This window comes from Paralichthys olivaceus, chromosome 19 (assembly GCF_024713975.1).
Source record: "Paralichthys olivaceus isolate ysfri-2021 chromosome 19, ASM2471397v2, whole genome shotgun sequence".
Taxonomy (NCBI): Eukaryota; Metazoa; Chordata; class Actinopteri; order Pleuronectiformes; family Paralichthyidae; genus Paralichthys; species Paralichthys olivaceus.
This window is the reverse complement of record NC_091111.1, coordinates 7616337-7637500: the sequence shown is the minus strand read 5'-3', so window position 1 is coordinate 7637500 and position 21164 is coordinate 7616337. Positions and strand designations below refer to the sequence as shown.

General features: G+C 40.7%; 2 protein-coding genes and 1 long non-coding RNA gene across 8 annotated transcripts in view; 1 reads left to right on the top strand and 2 right to left on the bottom strand.

The window, feature by feature from the left end:
- Positions 1-162, bottom strand: part of LOC138405501 (uncharacterized) — a 2109-nt gene extending 1947 nt beyond the window's left edge. The window contains exon 1 of the mRNA XM_069514513.1: positions 1-162. This exon is cut by the window's left edge and continues 1947 nt beyond it. The gene's annotated coding sequence lies outside the window, so the exon portion shown is untranslated.
- LOC138405503 (uncharacterized) overlaps positions 1-16198 on the top strand; it is a 26342-nt gene extending 10144 nt beyond the window's left edge. The window contains exons 2-6 of one of the 2 annotated variants that reach the window (XR_011239262.1): positions 12486-12595; positions 13418-13598; positions 14768-14844; positions 15361-15533; positions 16050-16198. This is a non-coding gene — a long non-coding RNA (uncharacterized lncRNA). The remainder of the gene's footprint in view (positions 1-12485; positions 12596-13417; positions 13599-14767; positions 14845-15360; positions 15534-16049) is intronic. The other variant, XR_011239263.1, reaches the window with a different exon arrangement.
- Positions 1476-21164, bottom strand: part of LOC109632378 (1-phosphatidylinositol 4,5-bisphosphate phosphodiesterase beta-4) — a 65600-nt gene continuing 45911 nt past the window's right edge. For 4 of the 5 annotated variants that reach the window (XM_020091606.2, XM_020091607.2, XM_020091608.2 and 1 more), the window contains exons 8-40: positions 20786-20865; positions 20611-20664; positions 20420-20501; positions 20214-20314; positions 19728-19785; positions 18744-18852; positions 17655-17865; positions 17445-17538; positions 17186-17265; positions 17009-17093; positions 16830-16920; positions 16645-16740; positions 16194-16318; positions 15442-15537; positions 15203-15347; positions 14816-14900; positions 14157-14281; positions 13168-13219; positions 12497-12599; positions 12043-12207; positions 10466-10670; positions 9339-9427; positions 9030-9186; positions 8893-8942; positions 8431-8496; positions 7621-7736; positions 7104-7179; positions 6815-6990; positions 6536-6637; positions 6362-6419; positions 5813-5899; positions 5212-5248; positions 1476-4506 (exon numbers count right to left, since the gene is read on the bottom strand). In XM_020091606.2, coding sequence (XP_019947165.1) covers positions 4430-4506; positions 5212-5248; positions 5813-5899; positions 6362-6419; positions 6536-6637; positions 6815-6990; positions 7104-7179; positions 7621-7736; positions 8431-8496; positions 8893-8942; positions 9030-9186; positions 9339-9427; positions 10466-10670; positions 12043-12207; positions 12497-12599; positions 13168-13219; positions 14157-14281; positions 14816-14900; positions 15203-15347; positions 15442-15537; positions 16194-16318; positions 16645-16740; positions 16830-16920; positions 17009-17093; positions 17186-17265; positions 17445-17538; positions 17655-17865; positions 18744-18852; positions 19728-19785; positions 20214-20314; positions 20420-20501; positions 20611-20664; positions 20786-20865 — 3333 coding nt within the window. In that variant the 3' untranslated portion in view covers positions 1476-4429. The remainder of the gene's footprint in view (positions 4507-5211; positions 5249-5812; positions 5900-6361; positions 6420-6535; positions 6638-6814; positions 6991-7103; positions 7180-7620; positions 7737-8430; positions 8497-8892; positions 8943-9029; positions 9187-9338; positions 9428-10465; positions 10671-12042; positions 12208-12496; positions 12600-13167; positions 13220-14156; positions 14282-14815; positions 14901-15202; positions 15348-15441; positions 15538-16193; positions 16319-16644; positions 16741-16829; positions 16921-17008; positions 17094-17185; positions 17266-17444; positions 17539-17654; positions 17866-18743; positions 18853-19727; positions 19786-20213; positions 20315-20419; positions 20502-20610; positions 20665-20785; positions 20866-21164) is intronic. The other variant, XM_020091609.2, reaches the window with a different exon arrangement.

Here is a 21164-nt window from a genome sequence, read left to right as displayed (position 1 = left end):
TCTCCCCCCGAGTGCTGCCAAAACAAACCCACCACCCTGTTATATAGAGAGGGGGGAAACCTCGGTGTTGCCGGGCAACTCACACATAATTAGTAATTATGTTATGTAATTACAGTGCTTTGTTCGTCTTTCTCATGTTAATATTCACTTATAATGACAATAAAGAGCGTCAGCGCTGGAGCCGCCTGTGTTCAGGAGTGGATCTGTGTTATGAACCGTCCCGCACTTGTTGACTGTGATCATTCAGCAGAGATGATTGTTTGTCAATTTGGACGTGGGTGGTGTGTGTGCACGTCATGCGCACTCCTGCAGTTGACAGTAAATCTGACGTAGACTCTAAGATATAGTTTGATTTAAAAACAAGGTCCGGTTGAAAGTGAGGAGAAAAACAATCTCTGTTGTTGGAATTAGATCCCTCTTGGTTTTGAGTCAGAGAGGGATTTTATTAGAGACAACATTTGTGATGCTGCTTCAGTGCTCGAAATTATTCTAAATATTCCTGCCATCATAAAATATCACCTTTTAAGTTATTTTAGATAAATGTTTTATTTAAATACGTCAAATACTAAGACTAGGTTCTAATTTAGCATCATATTGTGTTCAATATCATGTGCAATATTACTTCCATATATTTACACATTTTTGCCACTTTAGTATTAGTTTATTGTCTCATGTAATTTATTTTATTCTATTGTCATTTTTAATTGGCACTGGTTCAACATTTACTTCACATATGCCTTTATATTGTATATGGCTGATGCTCAGGAGGTTGAGTTGAAGGTCTGCAGTTCCATCCCAGTTTCGGCCATTCTTCGTGCCTAAGTGTCCTTGGGCAAGATACCGAACCCCAAATTTCCCCTGACGGCTGTGCTGCTATTGTGTGATAGAGAAAGTGCTGCAGATGGTGTATGAATGTGTGTGTGAATGGAAAAAACTGAACAGTGAAGTCCTTTGAGTGGTAATCAGGACTAGAAAAGCTCTATAGCACAAGAGTTTCCTTCAGGATTAAGTCTTTTCATAATAAATTTGAATGTCACTCAGTAGAAAGCTTACCTCCTCCAATGCCCAACAACCCCTTTGTTAAACCACCTAAGATTTAAAATTTAAGCATTCAAATTCACTACTAGATGCAGAATTTTATTTGAATCTAATTCAAATTCCACAAACTCATAAATATCAATCCCGTTAATGTTCCAGCTATTTTCATCAAGATCCATTAATTATTCTCTAAGAAATCCACAAAAATGATCTCACAATGTTAAAGAAGGTTTTAAAAAGTTCCTGATTTATATAAAATATAATTTGTTCCTCTCTGGATCATGTCCCACCCCTCAACAACATTTTATGGAAATCTGTTGAGTAGTTTTTGTGTAATCCTGCTAACAAACAAACAAAAACAAACTCAAATGAAAACCTAATTGGCAGAGGTAACAAAATAACCCACAATTGCAAGAAAACACAAAGGAGCCACATGGTTATGTCCCATTTTACACCTGGATTTATTGGTACACATACTATAAAACAGTATTAAAGGAGCTGGATAACAACAGTATTTTCATTGCTATAAGTACAACAATACAATATAAATACAAAAACGCGCACAGAATGGTTTGTTGACAAGCTACAGTTCAAATAGAAAACAAAGAGGAGATACAGTAGATTCTGAGGAACTCAAACTCGGTGACGTTGCTCTGCAAAAATAATCTGCTTTTTGACAAACTAGAGCCAAAGGTTACATGTAATCACACAACATAAAACATTCAACTAGTGCAAAAAAGCCTCTAAAAACAATCTTAAAACTACACATTATATTTAATATATATAATATATATATTCATTTATTTATATATATCTTCATATAAATAACCCCTTAATTTGGCATTTTATCATTCATAAAATAATTTAAACGTCCTAACAGACACTGAGTGGCACATTTGAAAGCGATGGAATAAAATTTTAAAAGCACTTTTTACTCGTTTATCTCTGCACTAGATATGTGGTGAGAGTTTTATACTGTGTTGTGTGGTGCATTAAGGGCAGACTGGAAAAACAAAACGAGAAAAACCAAGTGATTGAAAAATGTCCCCCAAACAACCAACAGCGCCCCACTCTTGTTCCCGAGCCCTTGAATGACAGAACCCAACTAGTCAAAAAGTAAATCAAACTACATACATTCCAGTATATACAAGAACACCCCATCTACCCTTGAAGTGAATTACAGCAGAATGAAACAGCAGAAAAGAAAATCTTAAAAAGGCCAAAATACCTCAAGGTGCCTTTATCCTTGTTTCTTTTTTCATATCAATATCATCCCGTTTTGTTATTTTGAATAGTCATTGCAGTGTCATTATCTGATTGTATGTGCACAAAAGTACAGTACCCACAGGATTACTTTATATTTCTACATCACATCTCTCCTTCTGCAGTCTCACTACATGCTTACTGTAATGGGAACCATTTTGGGAGGGAAAATCCCTAATGTGGACTGTAGCAGCCATGTCTCAGGCTTTGTTACAGATCTGTTATAATTACTGCGTCTGATCTGCCCTGACCGAAGGCGAGCAGGGATACGACGAGGATTACCAGAGGAGGTTTATAAGGTGCAGTCAAGAAGCTATTAAGGGAGCACTTCACTTTAACTATGGCTTTATGAGGGGGAAACTGACAGGATGAGATGGCGTCAGCTTCAATTGGCCAAAGTTCTTGTCTGATGTTGAGAGGCCAGTCAATTAAAAGAGAGCATTAAAGCAGAATTAATTTGCTGCCGTATGGATTCATTTTGTTAGGAGTGTATCACAGCTTTGATTTAATTTCATTTAATTTAAGTGCAAAACCCATTAATGCATAGATCCAAGGTCTTCCTTAAGCTAGTGCTTACTCATAAATGTCCAGTTCATTATATCATCATCTTGCCATTAGTGTTTTACCTACTAATCAGTAGTGGACAGCAACAAAGTACAATTACTTCATTACAATAGTTAATTACACTTGCTGTACTTTACCTACTTAGATTTATTTTCAGGCACTATTCACTCTTGGCTATTTACTGTTAGGATCAGGGGATAGGCTACACTTGGCAACTATTTTTACTTTAAATTCTTGTATATTCAAAAACAAGTACTTACTATTATTCAAGTGGACAATTTATCATGGTATTTCTACTTGAGCACATTGTCTATTAATTTATAACTTAAGTAAATGTTTGAGCCCTTCCTCCACCACTGCTACAAATGACATTGTCCTAGTTTGGAACAATAACGTCAGTCATTACAGTTAAGGCAAACTCACAACCTTTGGGTACTAGAACAGTAATACTGTTATCCGTACCAATACTGGAAATTCCCTCTGTTTGTGAACCTTAAACTTTGACAGAATCATGTTTTTTTTGCATAGTTTACAGGATTTTGAGACTCATTCTTGGAGCATAGAATGTTGCACTAAAGGGTTTTGCAGCTGCATCAAATTGAGCATGAGCATTTTAAAAATATATAAGGGACTCTGCCATTTGTAAGTCCATGTGAAGGACAGCTGTTACACTATCGTATGTGCTTGTGATGAAAACTAGCGATATTCATCCAAGTGAACAATATTCCTTGTGATCCCTTTGTAGTCTTCTGACTCAACAATGTATAATAAGTCTGCTGTAACATTGGCCAACAACAAAAAGTCAATAATACATTTTTCGTGAGGTCAAACATCTTGCATTGTAGGATTTAGGTTACAAAGAGGTTTTGCTTCTCCTTCATACAGTGATATCTTTTAAAAAATACATTCTTACTGAAATACAGAAAACTAGTAGTTCTAGTACTGCTACATTTTCCACATTGTTATGATGGCCTATTACATACAAAGTGCTCAGGACAGGACTGGTGTGTAGCATACAGTGTATTTCACAAAGTTTATTTATTTGTGCTGTCATGACAACTCTTATACATATTCTTCTCCCCTCGTCCCTTTCTGGAGCAGTTAAAAGGGTACTGGTTTAAAAAAGCAAAAACACAAAGAAAGGAATGGATGTTCACTTCATCCGGCCCATGAGGGAATGTGTTTGTGTGGCTGTAGGTTGCAGAGAATAGTGTGTGATTTAAAAAAAAAAAGAAAAAAGAAAAAACAATGGAGGAGGGGATGCGTCTGTCACTTCATCTCTGAAGTAACTTTTCCTCAAGTGGTTGAAACCCGTCAAACAGTGATAAGCACCAATGGCTCAGTGTTATAAAATTAGTGGGTGGGGTGAGGTGGTGGAGGACAGAGACTACAGGTGATTGAACATGGAAAAAAAAAAAAAGAGGTGGAGAGAACTACTGTCTGTGTGTGTGAGCATGACAGAACAGTACAGAGACAGTGATGTAGGCAGGGTTTTTGTCTCTGGGTTGTAGAGGGCTGTCAGCGGTGGAGTGTTTCTGCACCTGCGTGTGTGCATGTTTGTGTCTCAGTCGCTCACACCACCGTCGCTGGCCTGCGGTCCATCTCCTCCTCCAGCTTCACCATCTGCTGCATGTCCTTGGCCTTTTGAGGGGAGAAAAAAAACATTAAAAACATAAACACATAGACAGAAACTAGAAAAAAAAACCTCTATGCAAATGATCCACTTGTCTTTTGTTGACCTGGAGTTGTGAGCTCTGAATGTAAAACAGTAAGAGACACATCTGATTCTTCCTCTGCAATAATTCCTTCTGTTGGCTGCCTATGACATGACTTTTACAGGTAATATAAACCACATGCTTAGTAGAGGGACGTGTAATGGTGGTTACAGAATATCTGCACTGAGACACTGTCACATTCTATGAAAGCAAACGATTATGAGCTGGAATGAAAGCACAGTGGAGCAGGTTGGGAGCAGGCTGTTTTTGCTTAGTAATAGCTGGTGAGTCATGGTGATGAATGACTCAAGCTGCTAGTTTGGCTCTGCTGACACCTTGAGAGCTGCAGACGAGAAAGGAGGAAATGGGATTTTCACAACACAAAGGGAAATTAAACACGTTTGAAAAAATCTTTCATTTTATTCAAAGAGAGATCTGTCATATATTATTCCCCTGCTTTATTCAGAGGTGACCATCATTTGATTTTAAACAGGCTCGGCAGAAACAGAGGTGACAAAAACATGAGTGACATGACTCAGAGGTAGACGGAAGAGAGAAACCTGACTGATAAGTGATGCATTGACAGAGAGGTGGAATCAGAGGTAGAGTTGAGTGAGATGGAGATGCCTACCTTGAACCTGTTTGTTTGCATGGTGTGATTTCAAAAGCTGTGCCAGAAGAAGCAAATCATATTAAAATAATGAATATGTGAATACAGGTTAACATGTAATGAGTGTGACAGATGGTAAAAAAGGTAAAGATGGACCTTGACAATTGACATACAAAGTTAATTATACTCTAAGAGTTTGTAGTCTTTGTAATGTAGAGAGATATGATCCGGAGGACACTAACATCAGTAAATGATACTAGAAGAAGAATATTCTTTAATATGTTACTTATTCTTTGGAACCAACGTTGTTGTTTGTCTTTGGAATCTATTAATACAGTTCTGAAGCTAGCTTTTTTTAAACACGTACTGCAAAGCAAAACTAATTTCACTTTACATCACAAATTAACCAAACTAGTGTCATTGTCTATGGGAGAACTTGGACAGCTGCAGCCAGTGATGCATGAAGAAGTTCTGGTTTGCAGGAAGTTGCTCTAATAAATGTCGTGTTTAACGTGCCAATTAAAGTTGGAGGTCGGGACTTTTCTCTTCAGTCATTTTCCTCTCAAATCTGTAGTGAAGTTCTGTCTGTACACAGCTCATTCTCTTTACTGCAGTGTTGTACCTGCTCGTTGAACTTCTCCAGTTTCTCCAACTGTTCTCTCTGGTTTTTCTGTAGCTGCTCCAGCTCCTTCTGATGCTTCATAGCCAGCTGCAGAAACAAAGGCAATAAGTTATGACCATTCAGTTGCTGTTAAAACCCATAGATAGTAACTTTCAAAGTTTCAAGCTGACTAATAGTCAATAAGGGTGTAATGAATCTGAAGCAAACTGCTACAGGTGCAACCTGTTGAACTCCCTGTACTTTGCTAATGTAAAACACACTTTGCTTTTCATAATCAACTCTAAAACATATAGTGTATTTCATTACGTAAGGAAAAAAATGATTTGGGTTTGAGATATTTGTGTCTTTAAGTGATATAGAGGTTATTGTTATTAGTTTGTCAGCTTTACGCAGGTGCCTCAGGACTTTGGGCAATCTGGTTCATTCAGAAAACAGCAGAATGCAATATGCCTCTAATAACACAAATCATGCAATTATTATTAATCAATGAATTCTAGTATTTTTCATTTTTTAACTAAATACTTAAAATGAACAGTGTAAACAACCCACCCTCTTCCTCTCATCCAGGAACTTTTTGGTGTTGCTGCTGTTTAACTCTCGCACTCTCCTAAGGAACAATAAGTGGAAATGTGTTGCAGGTGTCATGCAACAATCATCAAATCATAATTCAACAGCAGACCTCATGATAACAGATAGATACAGTTCACTGTGAGTGTGACCCACCTCTCTCTCTCTGCCTTGTTTTTGATTGTCTTGTCCTGGCTGATGGCTTTACTGTTTTCCATGGACATCTTGGCCTGGTTGGCCCGCATCTCTTTGCTTTGCCTAAAGTTGTGGAAAAATCCACATTTACTTTAGAGAAACCTGATTACAACAACTGTTACACTTGTAGCTGAAGCAAGGCGAAGGTTTATCGTTTAGCGTTGGGTCCCTGCCCCTCTGGGCCTGATCACCTATAGTGACCGGGTGTTTATGCTTGTGTCTGTGTATAAGGCGTCTCACCGCTCATGGATGAGTTTGAGCTGCATGGTCTGCTGCTCCTGGACTGTGGCCAGGAGTTTCTTGAGGTGTTCACACTGTTGTGTGACGTGGCTGTCCTTCATCTCCTGCTCCTCGTTGCTGTGACTGCTGCTCAGCTCTGACCACTCTTTAGTGTGCTGTGCTGTGATGTTCTTCACCTACACACACCACATGTACACAGCCGTTAGTTATCCACAGCTAAATAGTAATAATAACTATGCGTATAAAGATGATGGTTTTGGGAAAGGACATGAAGCCTGTGCACTGTGACCTTGACTTTATGATCAGTGACGAGTGTTTGGATCTTATCTTCTGTCTCCTTCTTCAGCTCTTGGCAGTTGTTTTCCCTGTAAGGAAAGAACATAAATATAAGTGACAATCAAAACCATGCAAGCTAAATTTAGGATACTAAAATATTTCTCAAAAGAAGAACATCAGTCAGATTTTTCATTTTTCTTTTATTAGTCATATTGATCACAAACTATATGGCTAAAAGCTTACATACAAGTTGAGTCCTGTTATTATAATTTTACATCTGACATTATTGTTGAATTGTTATTTATCAAATGTAGATGAAACAAAGACATACAGTAGTTTAAACACAGTTCACACAGTTTGGTCCTTTCACTGAGGACGGACACAAACATTAGCAGGTCCAGCATGTATCCCTGGACATCTTAAGTATACATAGCAAACCTGGTCAGCTCAGAGCCATGATGTCAATACGCTGTACTCATTTGGTTTTGATACAATACTGAACGTGGATATTCTTTTGTTTCGCTACTTACCCACGTTTCTTGATGGCTTTCTCCAGTAGTTTCTCCAGGTTTGTCTTCTCCTTATCATTCAGAGACACCAACTTTTCCATCTGACTGCAGTGGGCTTTCTGCATTATATTTTGATCCTGTACAAAAGAGAAGACATGAACCACTTAAGTATTTATTTTGTCACCAAGATGGTTGTTTTCTTCTACATTTGATATTTAGCTGGATTTCCACGTTACTAAGTGGAAGGTTGTGGTATGGGTCAGGGAAGAACACATTCAATTTTGGTGCAGATCAGGATGGCATTTGACATTTTCACAGTTTACCAGGGGAATAATTCATGGATCTTGATAAAATAAGGCTGGCACAATTAGAGAATTGATATCTATGAGCTTGTGAAATTTGGTGCAGCTTGATTAAATGATAGTGGACTGTTGGACCTTGGCGAAGGTATGTGCTATTCTAGTTTATACTGTGGAGGTGCACTCTTAACCTGTGTTCTCCTTCATAAGCAGACATGAAATAAAAAGAAGAGATTCTGAAACGAAAGATTTATGTTGTAAAACTGAGTAAGGAGCCAGCAGTCATCTTTATTCAGTCAGCAGATGGGTCTGGAAGTATCATTATACATGTAACACAACAGGACATAATCCTGTGATAATTAATGAGCCACTGAGAATGAGCTGCCACTGGGGTTGCTATGGTGAGCTCTGGTCAAAAGGAAAGCAACTTTAGCAAGTCTAATTTCAAATAAAACATTAAGCGGTGGTCAGTGGAAGATGAAAGGTTCTGTAGCCACTTTATAAACAGGTTTGCTCTCAATCTATCACCCACCTTTACGTGTTTCTTCTTTAAAGTGCTCAGCTCCTTCTGTTGCTTTTTAATCAGTTTAAGGTACGTCTGCAGTGGGAGACAAACATTCAGTTATGTTGTGTAAGTCATGTAGAGAAAAGCTTTAGATAATAACACACTGGGGCAATATAATGGCTGGGTGCAGGCATTTTGTGGTAGTGTGTTTACAGAACAGTCATAACTAATACACTGAGGTCATCTTGAGTAGAATTTGGTACAAAATGGTAAATATAGTAATAGATTAACCAGGAGATAACAGCTTCAGCCTTGATCATAACCTTTCTTGGTACTTTCATAGTAAAAAAAACTACATTTTTGATATATTTGATAAATATTACTTGTCTTACTTATAGGTTTAGTGTTTGTTTATCCTTCCACATTTAATGCATCCCTACAGAGTAACTGCAGTAGCTATGTTAGTGAGTTAGAAGGTTGAAAACCAACCTTCATTTGTTTTAAGTCATCGATGTTGACATTAGGCACGAGTGCAGGATCTGTAACAGAGGAAAAGAGTTTGAACTCTGTCTACATACTGGACATCTGTAAATGTTGAATATGTGTGTTTGTAAATCAGCATCTACCCTTCTTGGTTTCTGATGTGTTATTCTGGGCGGTGTTGGAGGTCTGGGCCATGTCTGAGCTGGTCTGTGGTGTCACACTGGTCTTCACCGTGTCTCCTTTACCCTTTCCCTTCTTGTCGTTCTTGGAGCTGCCACTGGGAACGTCTGCGATGTCGTTCTACAACAAGGAAGGAAGGGGTTTCAGTGGAAATCTCATGATGATTTCATTGAGTACCATTCATTGAGCAAAACACATAGTAGGAGCAGTATATCATTCACAGAATGAGACTCAATCTGGAGCTTCAGTTGTGTGTGTGTTGTCGTGTTTACCGTGTCAATCCCCAGTGCTTTCATCTGGTCAGCTCTCTTCTCTGCTATGGTCAAAAACTTCTTTGGGTCTGATAGAGCATCCACAATTGCTGAAACACACAAAACGATAAGTTAATATAGTTCAGGGAAAGAGAAGATGATTTTATTTACTGTCCACAAACTACTTTTTTATTTAAAGCTTACCAAAAGTAAGGAACATATTTCAAGAAAGTAAATGAACCTGAAATAATCAATTTAAAAGACGTGTGAAGTGGTTAAAGCAAACAGAAATGTTATATACAAAGTGTTTAGTCTCTTTCCTCCTCACAGAGATGCACAGTATCACAAAATCTATCCCTCTCTTCATAACCAACGACTGCCTTATAATACTGAGTATACTATCAGGACTGGATTAGATCTTACTTGTTTAAAATTGACTCTTAAGGAAATTATTTTATTTTGAACTCTACTACACTGCTGCACGGGTAGAGAAGTGATTCTGGAAGCAGATCTCCCAGAAGAAAGCTAATGGTTACAGTAATGGCTCCTCAGCACAAACCCCTTGGCTTTATTTAATGACAACTCGATTGCCCCGCTCATTTGTATGCTTCGGTCTTAATGCAGATTCACTGTCATGATCATTTGGATCGTTATGCAGTTAACGCTGTATATTCAAAACAGCCCGATGCAAAGAGTAAGTGAGCGGAAGAGAGAGAGAGAGAGAGAGAGAGAGAGAGAGAGAGAGAGAGAGAGAGAGAGAGAGAGAGAGAGAGAGAGAGAGAGAGAGAGAGAGAGAGAGAGAGAGAGAGAGAGAGAGAGAGAGAGAGAGAGAGAGAGAGAGAGAGAGAGAGAGAGAGAGAGCTTTTCATTTCTGTCTGCTCCCTACAGAAGCTACTTTCCTATCAGCCATGAATAAAATAAAGCAGTAAAACAAAGCTGGATTTACTGTTTCAACACCTTAAACTTCAAGTTCTAGAATCCTTAAATTCAAGGACCCAACGTGACGTAGTTTGAGACACAATAAAAAAAAACTATCTTTATAATATAATAACTAGCAGGTTGTACAGAAGCTTACAGAAAGAAAAAAAAGAACTCGTAGTGTGTGTGTGTGTGTGTGTGTGGTGTGTGTGTGTGTGTGTTCGCCTCACCTCCAAAGCCGTCGGGCACGTAGGTCTTGAGGATGATTTGGCAGAAGATGGTGGGCAACGACAGGGGTTTGTTGCCCTCGTTCCTCAGAGAGATGTGGCGGTATCCGGCCTGCAGGCCATCCAGAGGCAGGATGCGCTGGCCAATCAGCTTGTTGTTGTCGTCGTAAACGGCGATGCGGAGTACTGCCAGATCTGGTAAGATCACCTAGGAGTGGTAGATGCAAGGAAAAAGGATGAGGGTGGGAGGGAAAAGCATCTACAGTTAGAATAACATAATGAACAAAAAGATTAGGTAAAGAGCGTGGGCGTTAGAGGCATTAATTCTTTGTAGTGTGAAAATGGTTAAGCAACTAAATCTTGCAGCTATTGCAATAAACCAGCATCATTAAAGGCGAAGGTCAAGGATGAAACTGCAGGGGACAGTATCAGGGGACAGTCACAGTTAGATACAGAGAAACTGCATGATAGCAGAGCAACACACAGCATATCTGGACTGAAAAGACCATCTCCACTGCTACTACATATCCAGGGATTGGAGTCTATCTCGTAGAATACGTGTGTGTGTGTGTGTGTGTGTGTGTGTGTGTACGTGTGTGTGCGCACAACTTGTTTCTGTGGATGAGCTTGTGTGCGTACACCCTTGGAGGAAAAAAGAGGAAGCGAGAGTCTTAACTGGCCTTGTGTGTGGAGATAAGTGAGCGGCGAGAGGAGGATGATTAATACCTAGACGGAGGGGAAGGTAAGAGATAAGGCTGAAGAATACTCACTGGAGATGAATGGGTGGAAGCACCGCTTGTGTGTGTACGCTTACACAAATGTAGCCTTGTAGATGTGCTGTGTGTGTAAGTGCTGCTGGTGAGTATTGTTTGCTCTGAGTCATCTTGACAGCAGTGTGTATGCATGCAAAGGTGTGGCAGTATTTCAGTGCTGAGTGTGTATATGTGTGTGTGTGTGTGTGTGTGTGTGTGTGTGTGTGTGGATGCGAGAAACAAGTCTTTGCCAGCAGCTTTGCCTGTGATGCCCCCGTTCGATAGCACTTTGTGAGTGTGTGTGTGTGTGTGTGTGAGAGAGAGAGAGAGAGCAGAGCAGCACTGCGGCAGGCTGTGATTGATGGTGTGTGTTAAGAAGCTGGAGTCACAGTCATGGCTGAGAGACTCCTCATTCTGCTGAGAGCTGCACTATTCAGCGAATGGACACACACACTTATGCTCTCTACATCTCCTTTTTTCTTCCTCCACCTCTAATTATTTAATTCTGTTTGTTTCTGCTGTTCCTCCCTCTGTGCTGTCCTTAGCTGTTTCTTCTGTTACAACACAGGCAAACATTAAGCAGAAGTTTCCTATTCAAGAAAAGTGCTTTTAAACTTTTGGACCCCAGTGTAGTTTGTATTTCCTTTTCTCTTGTGGTTTGTGATACTTCTGCCAATGACCCCAATTATTCTCTCCCATCCAAGATAATCCAATATCACGGTTTTCTAAATTTTAAGAAGAAATTGAAAATTTGCATTATTGTGCATAATCTTGTACTGGTTTCCTCTTCCTCCTACTGTTCAAATGTTAGAGGTGTTGTCTCGCTACCTTTCTGAAGACGAAGGGCTCCTCGTTGTAGGCGGGGTTCAGCCCATTGTTCATCACCATGCGAGTGCGAAACTCTTTCCTGATGGTGTCTGTTGGCAGCCCGTACATGTCCACTTCAACATACGTGCCAATTTTCTTATCCGACAGGAATTGACCAGAGAACACCTGAGAAAAAGATGTTGATCGTTTCAAGTGTTATAGGAATTCATTTAATAAATTATTCACTCTGGCTATAATCAATGCCATCTGAATGTTTTAAATATCTAAAATTATACCACCAGTCCAGTATTATAACTGTAATAGTAGTAATAATTATCTCCATATCTGTAATAACTAACTGGCTCCTAGAATGATGCACTATAGAGCGGAGGGATAACCAAGTCTTGTATAAATATGATATTAAAACTACTTTAATGATTAAAATGCTGTTATTTTCTTTACAGATTTTTCTGACCTGTACACTGCAGGTTGCAGCGATGACACCATCCACTGGTGTCTCAGAGAAGGGGTCAAACATCCTGTCTGACCGCCGCATGAAGTCAGGCTTCAGCAGGTACCTAACACACACATACAGGAGATACATGGAGGACAATGCACAGAGTAGAATTAATCTATCTTGAAGATCAAATAGGGGAACACTTACATTCTGATGTAAATTACAGTCCTCATAATAAAATAGTTTCTATTACTACTATACATTTTTAGCTTCAATAGTGCTCTTTAATGACACAGTGGGACTAAGGCTTTGTGTGTGGGATTTTTTTGTGTTAACCAGGGGCCCATCAGAGAGACATTAGTAATGATGGGTGTCTGCAAAAGCCCTGATCTCCCCACATATGAGATTGACAGCATTAGCAGTTAAATCTGTCCCTCAGGGATAGTATTAGAGCCAAGGGACAAAGACAGCGATGGAGGGAGGAAGAGATAGATGACTGCAGAGAGCCTCGGAGGCGAGCGAAGAGGAGCCTGCTTCTCTAAAACACTCATTGGCTCTCAGGGGTAGACAGTAGCTACGGTCGCTGCTGGCAACCACTAATGAGATGTGACAAGCTTTAATTGATGAGTTTCAGGGAGGGATGGGACTGATGGGAATGAGCTCAGGACAGGAGTGAGGAGCTTTCTCACCCGCATGAGCCGTTGTATTCGAACTTTCCCTGGTTCAACTGCATGGCCAGGTCTGAGAGAGAGAGAGAGGTGAGAAACATGAGGATGAGTGGAGTACAGGAACTGAGATATTATTTAAAATCTAAAACAAAACAATTTACAATACATTGCATTCATTTCTGAGGAGCTATCTCTTAGCTGAAAGAGAAAGGCATTTTACATTTCCCTTGACATCTGGTTTTCCCCCTCTAACCATTTATCTGTCCATCAGATGCTCCAGCTCTTGTGTGACCCTATCTCCCTTGTGAGACACCCTGACGCTCCACCCCGTCCTCCCTCCCTCCCTCCAATGTTGCACATGCTCTGCTCCGAGCGAGCCATATGGTCTGAGCCCTCTTGCCATCGGCCGTGGGACAGCAGCTGTTTTACAACAGGAATCCCTCACTGTATAGGTGTGTATGTGGCTGTGAAAGTAATGTGTTTAGAGTCTAATTGAAAAGCAGATGAACTGGTTGAGTAGGAGATGCACACACAGGTTCGTGGATGCATAACCTGATGCTGCAAAATAACAAGAGATTTCTCTCACATACTGTGATAAATGCACCACAAGTTTCTATTCTAGTCATTTTTCTGTCCACGTTGTTTCAATAGTAAATGTTCTTGTGTCCGTGGGCCTGTTAGCTGCGGTCAGGAACACAGTCTGTTTATTGCTAATTAAAGGCAGCAGATAGCTGTTGCTCCTGGTCTGAAGTCAGCTATCAACAGGTTAGAGAGGACAATGTGCTTTTTGCTATATGGGTGAAATAACCCACGTGAATCAAAGCTGGCTCATTAAAGTCAAATATACTTTCTTGGTATGAAGTTTATGATGTGTGAACGTGAGGTCAGAAGTTCACTGCATGCTGCGCTTCCTTACATCGAAAGCTTGACCGTATGAATGTAATCCTGATTGTGGAATACTTCTCTGGGTGTGTGTGAGGTCAGGGGACCCATGTTGCGTGTTGTGGTACCTGGGGTCTGGAAGTTGAGTGAGACCATCTGGCAGCCTGCGTTCCAGAAGATCTGAGGCATGTAATTACTGGAGTCCACCCGGCCCCCTTTGGGGTAGATACGGCTCATCTGACGCTTGTTGTAGCTGCGCTGACGCTAAGGGATTTTTTTTTTTTTTCCAAAAGAAAGAGACCATGTGTGTTCCAGCACATGTGTGTAAGGGTTTGAGTGTGTGTGTGTGTGTGAGCATCAAACAGACTGCAGGGCTATTTTTAGTGTGAACAGCTTGGGTCATGCAGTCCCATTGGAGAGAGAGAGAGTATGCGGGTCAGGCCGAGTGACACAGTCCAAAGGCACACGGGCCTCCAGAGGCCTTCAGTTCTCTTCCAGCAGCAGAGTGGAAACAAATATGGCTGAAAACATCAGCTGACCCAACATCCAGATCTCATTTATGTGACCTTATTAAGATAAAACTCTGACTATCACAAAAGGCTGGACGTTATTGTGATCAGTGAAGAAGAGTGGACATCTCAGTAGTAGTGATCATTGTTAAATGTATAGTGAGTAAACATGTAATACAATCTGGTCACTCTGAAACATGCTTTTCTAGCTTTCAGTTTCTGTTTTCCAGATAAATGCAGCGCAGCTGATAATGGTTTCTCAACCGTCCAAAGGATACTTGACAAACTCGATGGCGTTGGTCTTCAGGTAACCCAGGCCGACAGACTCGTTGAAAGATGACATGTTATGATGGATGTTTCTTTCTGAGGGACAGAGAAATTGAGAGATCAGCAGTGAATAAAGCTGGATTTGTTTGGCATTAATATTTTGAAAGTAGAGTGGTGAAAACCTGCAAAGACAAAGAACTCTAGGGTATAGTAGTAAAATCTCTGACCTCATTATTGTTATAGTATTTTTTTTTTTTTTATCCAGACCAAAATATAATAAAAGCTCATGAATCAGGCTCTCAGCTCAGCCCTTAATTATTTTACTAATTCATATCATGTTATTATAAATCATCTGGTTATAGTAGAGCTCAATTATACAACAAGGAAGTCAAGCTCACCCTCTGCCACATCAAAACTCTGGAACTTGACAGGTTGTGCGTAGTTGACCATGGCTGAGAGATATGGGTGGATGTTGGTGGTGGCTCCTACATACGTGTACTGAGCGATCAGAGCCTCTTCAGAGTCTTCTGCTTCTTCTGCACCCTGCACAACACAGGTACACGCACACATATCTGGGTTAATTCAGGAGCGGTGATCGAGTGTGTGGGAGAACGAGTGGAGGCAGATGTGTACTCGCCTTCTTGTTGTTGTCTTGGTCAGATGCTTCAGAGATGTCTGTGATGTCTGTTGGTTCTGTGGCTTCTGACATCTCCGTCACTTCATCATCAGGTACCTGCAAACAACACACACATAAAAAACTTAGAATCCACTTAGATGTTTTCTCTCGACTTTGTGATTCATTACAACATTGTCATTAAACCATAACATTGACATGTATTACAGAGGTTAGTCAATTGAAAAGATTATTTGTCAAGATACATGTATTTAATACTTTTAAGCCTAAAGTAGAAGTAGAAGTTTTACTTTTCAAAAATATTACTGCCTTATTCATAATATAAATAATTCTTAAGACTTGTTTTTGACAGTGTCGATAAACATTATCATTAGTAAACATTATCATTAATAAACATTGTTATAAATAAACATTATCATCAGCAGGTTTACTAAGTTACTGCCAGTAATCTGAGGCATTCTCAGATTTGTCTCACTGGACCTCACAAGGCTACAGCCAAACAGTTATTAGTATTCAACCACTTCACAGCTGTATAAAGTTCTTTGAATGTAACTTTTCTAAATGTTTGAAAAGACTGTCTGTAATTCTAAATGACTTTCTTCTTGTTGCAGTGGTCGCATCAGAGTTGAAGGATTTGAGCCTTTCTCATTGAGCTTCATCAACAACCAGGTCCTGAAGTCATATCCAGATCTTATTGTCCAGTGTCAAAGACGCTGTAACCATGGTGATGTCAGTTAATCGAAGTGCTAACCCACCTTCTTAATGCTGTTGTTGCGTTCCTCTTTCCTCGTGCTGACAGCGTTACTCTGGGAGACACTGTTGGCGTCTTTCTCACTTGTTGCCTCTGAATTCAAATCTTTATCCTCAGCGTCTTTTTCTCCTGCACACAAACACAAAGAAATTAATATTAGAGCACATTTTCTCCAATTACATCTCATTATGTGTTCAGCTGTGATACAATGATACTTCACAGTCTGATGGATTGTAGTGTATTAATGCAGCTTTTTGAAATATTTGATTTTTACCACAATATTTGCACAGATGTTTATTAAATGTTATTAAAAGCTATTAAGAGTGTTTGACAATCTTTTATTGTGATAGTCTAAATGTCTTAATCACTTCCTCTTCTATTATACTACTGCAGCTGTGTGGGAAACTCAGCCACACGTAACGTGCTGCATGATGCACTTAGTGTTTACAACTGACCGTTCTCTGGCTCTTCTTCATTCTCCTCTCCCATGATGATGGCTGGGGTGTTGGTCTCTCCGGCCTCCATGTGTTTCTTGAAGGCCTCTAGCTGCTCTGTATTCCAAATTAAGACGCATGTTACAAAACAAGATACGGGTCATGAACAGATTCCAATTATTCACTGAGATGACCTGTGTACGCACTCTGTTCCACTTCAGGTTTCAAGCGTTTGTTTTTGATGAGGATTTTACGTTTGAGGTCGTTCGGAGAGGGTAAGGGACGCCCAGATTCAATCTGTCAAGATAACAAAATCATATTGAAATCTAGGTCTCCATCATCTTCAAATTACTATTGATCAAGAAGTCAAGAGGAGCGTATTCACCGGAAAGTTGTCCACAGGCTGTTTGAGGAGGAAGTCGCCAAAGAGCTCCTCACAATATTTGGCCATCTTGTACTGCTGTGGTTTACTGATGACACACATACAAAATTGTGTCCATTTACTGTGTAACATATAAAGCAAAATAACCATTACTTGCTTATTACTAAATTGCAAATTTACCTGCAATGATTTTCAAAGGACAAAATAACCGGGTTATCTGAAGTGACAAAAGCCGTCTCTTTGATGGCTTGGATAACATCCTGTTGGAAGAGGAGGAAAAAACATAAAATTAAGAGCATTAGGAAGGAAGACCCATGATAAATGCACCACCATGCTTTCAACACCAGGGGGCAGGCACTCAAAGAGAAACTCTTAAAGATGTTGCAGTAAATGGCTCAGCATACTGTGTGTGTGTGTGTGTGTGTGTGTGTTCAATCACCTTAAACAAGATATCTGTGCACATGGCCTTTCCATGGGTGATGATTGGCTCCTGGTCCTCTCCTTTCCCATCCCAGCAGTCCAGCTCTACACACCTGACATCATGAAGATCACCCACCAAAGAACATGCAGAGTTACATAGAGCCTGGTTCGTCTCTGTGTGTTTGCAGAGATGCAGTGGGCTGTATGTTTAGCCACCACATGTGCGTACCTGCATCCTGACAGTAGAACCTGGCGATACATCTCTACTGAGGACTTCCCGCCAAACTGTCGGCCCGTCAGGTAGGTGTTGTGGGAGGAGCTGATGAAGTAATGGGCCAGTGGTTGGTCCATTTCCTGGTACAACTCCAGCCGGTCCAAGAAAACTGGAGCGTTTTCATCTGACATCAGGTACCGACAAAACCCGTCACTGGACATGTGGCCTGAGAAAGAGAGGACAAGAGGTCAACTCTTATTTCAGACGAGAATAATCAGCTGGATGATGCAGTAGTTGTTTCAGCTTCCTTATAAAATGAAACAGTTGGAGATATTTTTGCATATTTCAAGCTTTTAAACTGGACTCATTGCTTCTTAATGGATTCCTAAATAATCGTATTGCCTGTGTTTAACCCCCACTGTCTGCAAGTCTGGGGCTACTTTAGAAAAAGCAGATTTAACAAACTCTGAGCATAAATCAAAACTCTCAGCTCATGAACCCTGAGATGGGAAAGTCAGAGTTTTCAATTCCAGATTAGCTGATCTTAGTTGGTTCAATCAAGCTCAGATACTGCGATTCACCAGGTCAATGGTTAAAATAAATCCTGCTCAGCAGTATTCAATGACTATATTTCAACAAGCAGTCATACATTTCTATATCATACTTAAAAATGCAAATTAAAAAATATCACATTTTTTCAGCCACATTATCCTGGATAACAGATATTAAACCCAGGAGACTTTTAACATGAAGACAAATGTGAATATTCGACCAGACTGTGGATTAACAGATGTCAACTGTAATGAATAGAAATAATCACATGATACAGCACTATGTGGAAATTTCAGGCCACAGAACATCATTTGCTGTGTGGGAGCTGCTTTGTGTCAAATGTACAATGAGTTAATTTAGGAACACCTGCTGTCCTGTGAATAAGAAATGAGTTGAATGACTCAGATGCATTTTACTGCATCAACTAAATACTACAGCATAGAATGATGTCAATTAATTTGTCTGACATACTGTAATGTCAAAGTTACACAGGCAGGTGGCAGCAAAGCCTATTTCAATCAGCCTCCTGCTTCCCTCCATCCATCCTTTTACCTTTCTTCTTCAGGTTGTCGTCTCGCTCGTATTTTTCAATGATCTGCATGGCTCGCTTAGGGTCATAGAACGGGAACAGAATCTCATTTAACCGGGGGTCACGCTGGTTCTGTAGTGCAGCACACACACACACACACACACACACACACACACACAGAGAGAGAGAGAGAGTCATCCATACTGACAGTTATTTCCAAACACTAACTGGATTTAAGACACTGTCACATAGAACAGGGGTAGGTGCTAACAGTGTTTCTCTTCTTATTTGGACAAATACAATTGTTAACTTAATGTGAGTTAAAATGAAAGCCACTTCAGGCTAGACAAGCTATAACAAACAAAACTTCATTGTGAAACTGAGCCAAACTGACAGGTGCAGTGGTTGGTATGAAAGTAAGGTTCAAGTCAGCTCAATATAAGCAAAACACAGCCCACTCTGTTAGCCAGGTGGGAGGTAATCTAACCAAAGCTGTGGGTCTGCTGGCAGCACCAGAGCGTGCAGAGCAGGGCTGGTCATGAAGCAGCACACACGGGACTGCACGGCGGAGCGACTAAGCAGGTATTCAGCCACAAAGAGCACGGCCACGCACCACAGACAGACAGCGGGAAGCAAGATGAGCCAAGCAGGAAGCAACAGGATGGAAACCTCTATCCTCCCGTTGCCATGGCAACACTAATCAGACACAGGGTAGGCACGCCGCGGCGGCAATGGAAGATGGGGGGGCCTGGGATGAGGGCGGGTGTGCAGGACAGGGCAGCCGGTTGAAGTTGCCCTCACAGGGCTGACTGGAAGAGAAAACATTTTGTCCCATATCCCATTAACGGAGTTCAAATGAGGGCCGGCTGACGTGCAGTCCGAGCTGGAGGGCAACTTCCACCGAGAGCAGGGCAGGGGGCGGGGGGGTGAAGCAGGGGAGTCGCAGAAAGGCGCACGGGCAAGCCACACACACACAGAGAGACGTTAATGAATGATAAAGAGCTTACTTCATTCAGAAAGCTGACTAACTGGTCTACAGTTAAATAATCAGTTTTGTTCCCATTGCTGCAAAGGAATTAATTAGAAGAAGAAAAAACAAAATGTTATGCTTCTTAAATAGACATTCACACAGTCAGTTAAAATTAGAGAGGATCAGTCTTCAACGTTCTACTTTTAGTAACAACATGCTAATCACGGCTCTGTTGTAACTGTTGTCATTAGGTTGAACCGTGGAAGCAGGTTAGGCTGTCCAGACGTAGTTAGTGCAGCAGCCGCAGAAACATTCATCCTGATTATTTCCAACAAGATGCAGTTTCTCACACTTGGAGGGAAACATTTCAACAGTGGACAACATTGTTCTGTTCAGCCACATGGTAACATGGGTACAGGGCAATGCAAGGGCACTACTGTCAGTTGTTTATTTGGAGGGTTATATCTGAGGTATACAAATCAGTAATTGATTAAAAGAGGGCAGGTTAGAAAGGGACACTCACATTTTCTTGAAGAGTTCCTCGATGTCGGTGCGAGGGCAGATCTTCTGTGTGAGCGCGTAGAAAATGTCAAAGGTGAAATCTACTGGTTCGATCTCATCGTTCTGGGGAAGGAAAACGAGACGGCCGTTAGGCATCATGACAGCTACTTACTGACGAACAGTACAGATCCATCTGATCATTACAGTGGACAATCAGTGCTGTCTGACCTTTCCACTAGGAAGGCCCAGGTCCTTCAGAGCCTGAAAAATCCCTTTCTCCGTCTTCCCTGATGCGAATGTGCGCGTAATGCTGTGACAGACGAGGAAAGAAAGGGTTAGAAGAGCTGAATATAGATGAGTGAGTTATACTAGATTTAAATAGATGTGGTTTAAACTACTCTGCCCTGAGGTACTCTTACCCTCTCACAGGAATCTTCCCATTCACATTGGTCAGGAAGCACATTCTCATCCAACTAAAGGAGACAAGAAATTTGGATTTACAGACAAACTGAACTTCAAACTGTTTATGACACTTTTCAAAACACAGAATGAATCTAAATAAGACGTGTTAAAAGTGCAGCAGGAGTCACTCACTGTTTCTTGAGGCAGGTCATTGGACAGACGTTGTTGGCCTTAAAGTTGTGAATCACCGACCTTAAACCCTCGATCCACTTCTGCAAAACAAACAAGCAAAAGTATTTTCTTGACACACACACACTAATCATCTGACACACACTAACCAGCAGAAGCCCAGATATGCGCAGCAGCTGAGAGGGGATCCAGAAGTGTGAATTGTATTTACAGGTCCGTCTTTGGGGAAATAAACCAAAGCAAATGAATTGCCTTTTAATTCACACACAAAGGCGTGTGTTTTGACAGGACCATTGGGAACATGGAAGTGAGCCGCTTCAAGGCCACACAAGGTGACGGTAAACAAATAGTGAGAGGAGGCTGTGTTACTTTCAAATGGAAA